General features: G+C 37.9%; 1 protein-coding gene across 1 annotated transcript; it reads left to right on the forward strand.

The window, feature by feature from the left end:
• Window positions 1–950: 950 nt before the first annotated feature.
• On the forward strand, window positions 951–8,871 carry LOC148874809 (uncharacterized). The gene is made up of 2 exons (XM_088966131.1): window positions 951–1,425; window positions 6,711–8,871. The coding sequence occupies exon 2, from the start codon at window positions 6,992–6,994 to the stop codon at window positions 8,774–8,776; it is 1,785 nt and encodes a 594-aa protein (XP_088822257.1). The 5' UTR covers window positions 951–1,425; window positions 6,711–6,991; the 3' UTR covers window positions 8,777–8,871.
• Window positions 8,872–10,802: the final 1,931 nt, after the last annotated feature.

Genomic DNA, 10,802 nt, shown 5'->3' on the forward strand with positions numbered 1-10,802 from the left:
AACACTAGCAAAATTGAACCAGAGTGCATATATGCGTTCAACCGGCATTTACACTCCTAAATGGAATAAAAACACAAAGTTTTGCACTGTACATCTTTGTACTTACAATCTTCTTAAATGGAGCCTTAGGTGCAAACAACTTTGAAATGAGGATATCCATTTTCTCAGGCCCCAGTGTATTATCAAGATTTCAGTAATAATTTTATAAAATAAATTATAAAGGCCGATAAATTTGAAATAATCTAGCTCATTTGGATTTTTATTTAGGGATTAATATAATGTACACTTTGTTCATCTCTCTATTCATTTTACATTTTTACCGGAGTGAAAGAATGCATGTACAACTTTTATAATTGTGCCTTGTACTATGTCCTAACACATTATGTTGTATTTTGTTCATTTTACTAGACTGAAAGATTGATGCACAACTTTTATAATTGTGTCATGTACTATGTCCTGGGTGAGCAAATGAGTATATTTATTCAGAATTAAATGGAACCAACCTCCAATCAATCTTGAACTAACCTACCTAATACATTATTGGGTAGGGTTTAGTTCCAAATTCATAGAACTGACCTCATCTAAGATGGTTCTAAGGTTTAAGGGTTTACCTACCCAAACTAACCCCAAAAAATGGCCTAAATTGGCCTTGATAGAACCAACCTTGAATCGAATTAATTAAATAAAATGGATAAGTGATTAATTAAATAAAATAAAAATATTTTAAATTTATAAAAAAAAAAAAAAAAATTAAAAACAATAACTTTGGTGAGGTTCTCCTAAACAATAACGACAATCAATAGAAAGGGTATTGGCGTTTGTGTTTGACATGTCACTGCCTGGCGCCTATTTGCACCCAATAACTATCTGCCACGTGGCAAATCAGCAAACATACATTCGAGTGGTAACACTAACAGGAAGCAAGGCTTCTCCCCGGAGCAGGATGATGTAATGCAACTATGCAACAGCAAAGACCTGGAGCTAATGCTAACGCCTGACGGTGGTCCTACGCTCTCAGAGATAACCAAAATAAACGTTACTTCTACACGTGCCGATCACACATGGGCACTGATAGTAGAGACAGAGAACAGGGGCACTTTCGTAAATTAGAAATGCTCGGAACTTCGGATATGGTTTCCATCGTCTCGTCTACTGCTGAATTCTTTTCTCGCTTTTTGGATTTCCTCAAATGAAGGCAAAGAGGGTTTCATCGTTCAATCGAGTATCGTTCTTTCAAATATCGAAAGCTGTGTTGTAAATTTGTTATACAAATAATAATTAATAAATAAAAAGCTCTGTTGCTGCGATCTGATCTGATCCGATCTCATCGAAATTTTCGAATTCGGATTTCTCGCTTGTAGTGGGAAGAAGCATCTATGCCCCAACTGGTTCTTATTCGTTCTATGATCGTTGGTTCAATAAGAGGTAAGCTTATTTGTTCGATTTCATTTGATTTGTTCGTTTGCACACCAGCTTGTTTGTAAAAGGAGTTTGATTCTGATTTGGTTAGGGTCTTGTGTTGGATGAAATAACGAGGTTAAAGCTTAGGGTTCAGTGTGTGCGTTTGATTGGTATTGTGTAAGAAAATTTGTATCTAAGTTGCGGGTTTGAGCTGAATAGGTTTCATGGTTATTAGTTTTATTTGTATATTGTTTGTGAGGATCGGAATTGATTGATTGTTTACTTGCATGTATTGTAAAAGCCACTTAATTGATCACTTGTTTCAGAAGCCACTTAATTCATCAAGTTGGTCGAGCTGAGATAACAAGCTGTGGTTGTTCTATATGTCTGAACATATTATGGTCTCATTGATCAATGAAACTTTCTTGTAGTTTGTTTTGTTTGTTCCCTGTAGGAGCAAGCATTTTTTTACCAAGATTGAAAAGTGCCCTGATAGTTCAGCTATGCACCTGCAAAGGCTGAGTTTGTCTTTCGAAACTCCGATCTCCCTATTTGTTTTTTTTTTTTTTTTTTTCAAATTCCTTTTTTTTTTTGCTAACTGGAGTCTATTCGTAGTAGAAAGAAGTCAACTAGTGAGTCTTTTGAAGAGATGGCAATGAATCTACTACCTTGGGATAATAACTCCTCCGATATCCGTTAGCTTCAGTGATGAAGCAGCACCATTGATATTTATTTTTACCTGCCATTTCCTGTAGTTTCTAGTTGATATGTCTGTAAGCTCCTTATGCATACACATTTGCACTTCTCCATATTTCTGTCAGATTGAAACTCATCGTAGAAGCTTTTAAGAACTATAAAATACTTACAGTTCTCCTGGATAAGCTTTGGGTTGATAATTTTCGTGGAAACACTTCCTAGATGTTAAGTTACTCAAATCAATGTTCCAAAGAAACTGAACAACCTTAATTCCTTCAAAGATACATTTTGTGGTCCATACTAGATCCCATATTGCAAATATCTATGAAATTCAACGCTCCCTCATTTTAAATACCATGAAATGTTAGGTTTTCTTTTTATGCAATTTTGCCAATCAAGAAAAAAGGGTTAATTACTTAAATGTACCCTGTGGTCTTTTGAAGCTACTTAAATATACCCTATGGTTTTCAAAGCTACTTAAATATACCTTGCTAAAGCATTTAACCATTAACAGTAACAGAAAAAAATTATAAGACTAAAATGTCCATAATTGTTTTTCAGATTTTCAAAACATGAGCTTAGATTGTTAACTGATGGAGTACCCAAAAAGTACAGAGAAGAACAAAACCTCAGACTGGATCTTCTTTCTCCTTCTCGTCCTTCCATTTCAATGGTAACCAGGGATTTTAACATTCCTGAATTAACAGATCTAATATGCCACAGAATCTATGCAAAGAGAGAATTGAATGGACATGCTGTTGTTGAATAAGCCATGAGAACCTAACATGTTAATCACGCATTGGTGACATATAATAACCCAAATGCATTTGTTAAATCAATTAACAGATATGATATAAAAATAACCAAAAAACAAAGAAATCATGGATCTGATATCATACTATATAGAGCTCAAAACCTCTTTGATTCTATTGATCGGAATAGGGGCATATAGGATTAACACCTTTAAGAACTACAACAGGAGAAAATTGATTTTCTACATATCTCTCTTTTACACACATTAGCCCCAATTCCTCCACAACGGAAATGAAAGAATATAAAGCCCTATTAACAATTATGATAATCTCCAATTGATTTGATCTTCTTCCTAATGGTCCGTTTGGTTGCTGAGAAGGGATGAGATGAGAAGGGATGGGATGGGAAAGGATGGGATGAGAAGGGAAAATTTATTTTCTCATTTTGGCATTCCGGCATTTGATTGCTGAGAAAACTTTTTGCTTGATTTTTTATATCTTGACAGAAATACCCTTTATGGATACCCAAAGTTATAAAAATACCCTTATTCAGGAAAACTAAGTTTTTCATTTGATTTATTATACTGCTCATCGTCTTCCTTCGAACTCAAACCAGTGGCATGGATGAGGTGAGTTCCAATCTCCCCTCATCTCTCTCTCTCTCTCTCTCTCTCCCCTATTTTTTTCGATTTATTATACAGTTCATTGTCTTCCTCCCTTCGAACTCAAAACTAGTGGCATCGACAAGGTGAGTTCCAATCTCCCTTCATCTCTCTCTCTCTCTCTCCTCCTCTCCCTCTTTCTTTTTTTTTTTTTCCTCTTCTTCTTCATCTTTTTCTTCGCTTGCCTCTGCTACTTGAACCAGTAACAATAGCAAGACCTTTGTCCCTCCCCTTTTACTTGATTTCAGCCACCCCTGTTTTCCGCCTCATCACTTGCGCCTCTACCGGACTATCGTCACTTGCGCCTCCACTGGACCTCTCTCCATCCCTGACAATGCCACTACTATTTCAATGCAACTGTTTCAGTGCGCCTCCACTGGATCTCGATCAGCTTGACTTGTATTTTTCGTGTGTTTGCTGCTTCATCACTTGTGCCTCCACTGGGCTATCATCACTTGCACCTCCATCAGACCTCTTTCCATCTCTGACGATGCTGCTACTATTTCATTGTGCCTTCACTGGACCTCGACTAGCTTGACTTGTATTTTTCGCATGTGGTTTCCTTTCTCACTGGGGTCGCACCATTTCAGTGCGATCCTGCGCTCCAAGTTTTGGGAAACTACGTCTCACTATTTCTCGGTCCGTCTCACAAAACAAACAAATGAAAATGGGAATCTAAGTAGAATATTCCCATTTTCTCTTCTCGGTCGCACCAACCAAACAGACTGTAAGTTCCCTATATCGAAGTATAAGAATTCCTCAATTCTAAAGCCAACCCACAAATTGTTCAACAAGACTCCCCTACCATGGTCCATGGAATCCAGTTGGAGATGTGGAGTGGCAGGAACTGTTCCCATTGTTTGGCAAGCTTGATTCAGAGGGCTGGATACTCCAAGGTTTTTTCTTGAATAAAGATCCCCACCAAGATTCAATCTTGTTTCCAATGCAAAGGTACCTGTTCAAAGTCAAATAGAACTTCAGCAGTTTCATATGTTCTTCCTCCCCAGGCAGCGGAAACTCAATCACCTTATCCATCCAGTCCGTGATGACGCAGTCAAGTCCTCACAGTGAAATTGAAGCTGGCACCTACAGTGCAGCAGTTTTTGGCCAAAGTCAAAAGGCAGTAAGTGGGTACTAGGGAATTGTGACTTCGAACTTAGATTGGAAGTACTCTTCTGACTATCTGTGGTCAAACTGTTGAATCTTCACTTCTTGTTTGCCAAAAACAGGGAGTGGGAGCTTTGGGTCCCCTGCAACAGTCTGAGAAAGCCCAGGTCATACAATTGAAAACACCCTGGCATTTGTTGTTTAGTGGTACCTGTTGAAGTTCTGCAGCAGGTAATGAGAAGCAAGATAGAAAGAGAAGAATCTGCTTTGTAATTCTCTAAAAACAGAAACTTAGTAGTTCAGGTTGACGGAGAAAGCCATAGAAGATTCATTCGGTGGTCAGAGAAAGAGAACCCAAATAGTTTAAGTGGGGGTAAAACCGAAATTTTGATAAAATAAAAAATACATGTGATATCACATGCAAATGGCCATAAACGTTTCAGTAACGGGTGGCGTATTTGTGTCAAGTGGGGCCATCCCATTAGGTATACTTAAATAGTTTTTGAAACCACAGGGTATATTCAAGTAGTTTAGGCTCAGTTTGGAAAGAGTACACATATGAATATGTACAGTATAAATGCATAAAAATAATATAAAATACAAGATTTTGCGCTCTATGTATTTGTATTTGTACTCCTTCCAAACTGAACTTTAGTGAAATCAAAGGGTATATTTAACCCCCAAAATAATCTTTAATTCTTAAATGAAGTTCTGTTTATTGTTATTGACAAAACATGAGGTGTAATGATCCCCCTCAACACATAAAAAAGGTCAGTCAATCCAGATCTCTTAAATAATGTTATATTTGAAGAGGTGGTGTTAATTTTCACCTGTTTTTTTTTTTTTTTCGCATAGTAGATGCAATGTCATGAGTCAGGGTGCCAGGACCTTTAGATGCATGAGGCATAAACCTCAAGACATGGGCTTAAGCCTCTTGAGCTACAACTTTTTTAAGGGAAAAACATGAAACTAAGGAAAGGTCACTTCTTTCCAATTTAGGCATTTAACCCAATCAAGATCTCTTAGATAATGTTATATTTGAAGAGGAGGTGTTAATTTCCACCTGGTTCTTTGCATAGTGGATGCAGTGCCATGAGGCAAGGTGAAAAAACAAAACAAAATAAGGAACCGATAGAAATATAAATGAACAAAAGGTTTACAAGGAGTTTCAGGTAAGTTCATCATATTTTTAGAAGCCTAATGACTAGTAAAGAGCTTTAAATGTAAAATGGTACCTCAAAATTTAGATATGTTGAAGCATACATACATGCGTAGATATATTAACATACACACTCATACATTTAAGCATCCCAAGTTGTGAAGAATGTGCCCTATACTTACAGGTGTGAGCCTCAAGTTCAGCCTTTAAGTGTTTTCCTTGAGCCATGTCTCAGATGAGCCTCAAGGCATAAGCTTCATATAAGTCCATTACCCAAAGCATAAGCCTTGTATGTTTTTTAGAATACTGACTGGATGTTGTGCCTCTATCACTTTATTCATTATGAAATCTTCTGTTCAAATTTACTATCATCTTTTCTACAAATATATCATCTGGGTTTATTGGTAACGAAGCTTCCATTTCCATCACTCATCAAAAAAGGAAAAATGCTTCCATTCTATCTGCCAGTTGTGGCACTAACTTCCCATAATCTGGAATCTGATATTCCATCTGACCTTTGACACCTTTAAATTTGAGTTTGATTGTAAAACTTATTATATATTTTGATTCATATCCACAACTATGAATGTATACTTTGTTTTTATGGAAGGATCATCCCTTGGATCCTCAGGCTCTATGAGGAAAAAAAGAACCATTCCTTCTCTCTTTGTGGTTCTTATTTTTTATCTTTTCTTTTTTCACAGGTTTTGTGTATTTGTTTAGTGTAGTGACTATACAAACCACTCAAGGCTTTTAAACCAACAATGGGATCTTTTTATGTTGGATGCCTTTTGACCTTAGGCAAAAAAGTTTTATTTCATTTCAATATGGACCAACTAATCTATTTGGTATAATCCATGTTACAGATTTCATTTGTCTTGTTTATGTTGGCCTACTATTATCTTTTCTTAATTATTTACAATTATTTTGCAGCATTTTTACTTCACTCTTAGAATGAAACAAGACATGTGGCAATTTGTCAAAACTACACAAGTGCTCCAATTATCAGCAATGCCTTTTCCCCAAATTGTGGTTGACTTACATACCAAAACTTCTCATTATCTACAACCTACACTAGGGATTGTCTCTCAAAGGGTGTATGCAGTAATTATACCCTAGAAGAGTGCACCTTGGGTAGCACACACTATCCGAAGATGGCATGAGTTCAACCTTTTGATTTGTTGAATACTGGAGCTGTTTATTTTATTGGATTTATGGCCAACCTTTCTTTAACTGAATCTGATCAGCAACTAGTTGCAGTTGACCATTCATTAGTTATTGGACAAGAATTCCCTGATGTTGAAACATGTAGAAGGACACTCAAAGAGATAGCCATAGCCTTGCATTTTGATCTTCGGATTGTGAAATCAGACCGGAGCCGATTTATTGCCAAATGCTCCAAGGAAGGATGTCCATGGCGTGTCCATGTAGCAAAGTGCCCAGGTGTTTCAACCTTTTCAATCAGAACTTTGCATGCGGACCATACTTGTGAAGGAGTTCGCAACCTCCATCATCAACAAGCTTCAGTGGGTTGGGTTGCCAGATCCGTAGAAGCCCGGCTTCGGGATAATCCGCAGTACAAACCAAAAGAAATATTGCAAGACATCCGTGAACAACACGGGGTTGCTGTTTCTTACATGCAAGCTTGGCGTGGAAAGGAACGCAGCATGGCTGCAGTTCATGGAACCTTTGAGGAAGGATATCGCCTCCTTCCTGCATATTGTGAACAAATCAGAAGGACCAATCCAGGAAGTATCGCATCAGTGTTTGCTACTGGGCAGGAGAATTGCTTCCAACGCTTATTTATTTCTTACCGAGCTTCAATCTATGGCTTTATAAATGCATGCAGGCCACTTTTGGAACTTGACAGAGCACATCTAAAAGGAAAATACCTAGGTACCTTACTCTGTGCTGCAGCCATTGATGCTGATGATTCATTGTTTCCATTGGCATTTGCCGTAGTTGATATGGAAAGCGATGAAAATTGGATGTGGTTCTTGTCTGAGTTGCGCAAACTTCTTGGGGTTAACACTGAAAACATGCCCAGACTAACAATATTATCCGACAGACAAAAAGGCATCGTAGAGGCAGTAGAAACACATTTCCCAAGTGCTTTCCATGGATTTTGTTTGCGCCATGTCAGTGAAAATTTCCGTGATGAGTTTAAGAATACAAAATTGGTAAACATATTCTGGAATGCTGTGTATGCACTCACTGCTGCTGAATTTGAAGCCAAGATTGCTGAGATGAAAGAGATTTCACAAGATGTCCTGCAATGGTTTCAGCGTTTTCCTCCCCGCCAATGGGCAGTAGCATATTTTGAGGGGGTACGCTATGGTCACTTTACCTTGGGTGTCACAGAACTGTTGTACAACTGGGCCCTTGAAGGTCATGAGCTTCCTATTGTGCAGATGATGGAGCATATCCGTCATCAGTTGACATCTTGGTTCAATGAGCGTCGTAACATGGGCATGACCTGGAACTCAATTCTTGTACCATCCGCCGAGAAGCGCATTTTAGAAGCAATTGCAGATGCTCGTTGTTATCAAGTACTTCGTGCGAATGAAGTGGAATTTGAGATTGTCTCAACTGAGCGGACAAACATTGTGGATATACGCAGTCGCCAGTGTTCATGTCGCCGTTGGCAGATTTATGGTGTACCATGTGCACATGCTGTTGCTGCACTCATCTCTTGTGGCCAAAATGCCCATCTATTTGCCGAGCCTTGTTTCACAGTAGCTAGCTATCGTGAAGCCTACTCACAAATGGTAAATCCTATTCCAGACAGGAGTACCTGGAAAGATCCTGGTGAGGGAACAGAGGGTGCGGGTGCTAAAGTTGACGTCACAATACGCCCACCCAAGACTCGTCGCCCACCTGGCCGACCCAAAAAGAAAGTCCTTCGCATAGACAACTTTAAGCGCCCAAAGAGGGTTGTTCAGTGTGGCCGTTGCCATATGTTGGGACATTCTCAAAAGAAATGCACAATGCAAATTTGACATTAATTCCAACTAAATTTTGCTACTTGTTGAAAGTTTGTATTCTTTTTTGCAACTTTCCAGTGGCAATATAGAATCTATGGTGTGGCTTGTAATTCTTGTATTGTCTTTAATTGTTTTCTTGTGGTTTAGCCGAGCGTTTAGGATTTCCTTCATTTATGATCTTTATGCAATGGTAGCCACGTTTGTTGCATAGACTTGTCGTGTTGGCTTCTCCTGTGCAGGAAAGCTAGCTATAAAGGGAACAACACTTCATAGCCAGACAAAAAGGAAGCTGGCATTGCAACTAGGAAAAGGTACAGGAGGCAATGGTGCCATATTTATAAATATGCATTGGTATTGAACAACACTAATACCCTTTGGTTTTATTATGGTTTAAAGATATCATATATTTCTCAAAAGTATTTTTCGAAAAAAAAATATATTTCTCAATTTTTTTGATAGCTAGCAAAAATTTATTAATAGAATAAAAAGGATAAAAGTACAAAGATACAGAATGCCAAGATGGAATTATGTATACAAAAACATTCGCCTGAGAAGTGAAAAGGCTTGGGGAACCCATGACCCTTAGGAATTGAGGGTGTTTCAAGAAATGCAAATGCCAGTATAGTTGCTTTGTTTTCAGGTCCCATTGTGTGTTGGGGATTCTTCTCAAAACTTTCTACAGAGTTGAACATTGATGGACCGTTAATGGAAGGGGATTCCAAGCTGATAATTGGTTGGCTAAGGAATTGGGGGTGTTTCAAGGAATGCAAATGCCAGTATAGTTGCTTTGTTTTCAGGTCCCATTGGTGTGGGGGATTCTACTCAAATCAAAACTTGCTACAGAGTTGAACATTGATAGACCGTTAATCGAAGGGGATTTGAAGCTGAAAATTGGTTGGCTAAGGAATCTAGATACTGTTATTTTTTTTCGGTATTCGGCTAATGGAGGGGATGTTTGGTATAACTTCCATTTATTTAAAAAATGTTTGTATTTGATTAGTCTTTAAAACCGAGAAAAAGTGGTTGGTAAATGTTTTTTTACTGTTTATTGACAGCTAGGCACCATTAGATGCCATTCGGTGTCATTAAGTTCCACATAAGCAGAATAGTAAATAAATACCTTGGTGCTGGGGAAAATATTAAAATGAAGCTTTCTCAACGGTTGGCTTATACACAAATCAAGATAAATGTTTATTGGATAAACAGACTTGCTAAATAACATTTTAGCACAAATGCTTACATGGCAATGAGCTGGCACCGTTTATCAAAAAAACGGAAGCCATACCAAAAAATCTCTTATTGTGTACTACTAAAAAAAATAGAATTTCCATATATTGAAAACCTTCAACTTGTTCGTACAAACTCCAAATCATTCCTGAGGAAGCCCTCTTTGCATCTTCATTTTGCCCTTCCTTATGCTTTCCACTACTCCTTTCCCCTCATATTCCCATTCTAATAGCTTTTGAGTTTCTCAGCATTCTCTATCCAGAACAATCCTCTTCCTCTCCCTTACTTCTCCCCTCCCTCCCTGCAATGTTCACCCTTCCCTAGACAAGCCTCTTTTCCCTTTGGTATTCCTTTCCTTTTACTTTTTTTTTTAGATAAATTTGGTAGTCCTTTCCTTAGAAGAAGCCCTTTGAGACACCTTAGTTGCCAGCTCTGCCTCTTACTTTTAGGGGGTGTTCCTTTTTTTATATTTTTAGAGGGGGAAAATTGGTCAATGGGATTTTGATTTCCATTGACCAAGAGTCCTATGTTCATTTTTCAGATTTATGTGGGGACTAGGAAAAGTTTATTTTCCTGTGTATCACTTATCCGGGTAAGTGATATCTATCTCCTAGGTGGATAAATAACTTTTCTACGTAGGAAAAAGTTGCTAACACTTGAATGAGACAAAAATGCCTCTTTTAATAATGGATTTTTATGACTAAAATGGTCATTACCTTATTTACCTAGGAAATAAAAGAACATGGGTAAATGCACTTTTTAGAGTAAGTGTTTCCCATGAAAAACTTACCCAGGTAATTGCATTTACCCGGGT

Source organism: Nelumbo lutea, chromosome 1 (assembly GCF_056320005.1).
Source record: "Nelumbo lutea isolate HS-2025 chromosome 1, American lotus-T2T, whole genome shotgun sequence".
NCBI lineage: Eukaryota > Viridiplantae > Streptophyta > Magnoliopsida > Proteales > Nelumbonaceae > Nelumbo > Nelumbo lutea.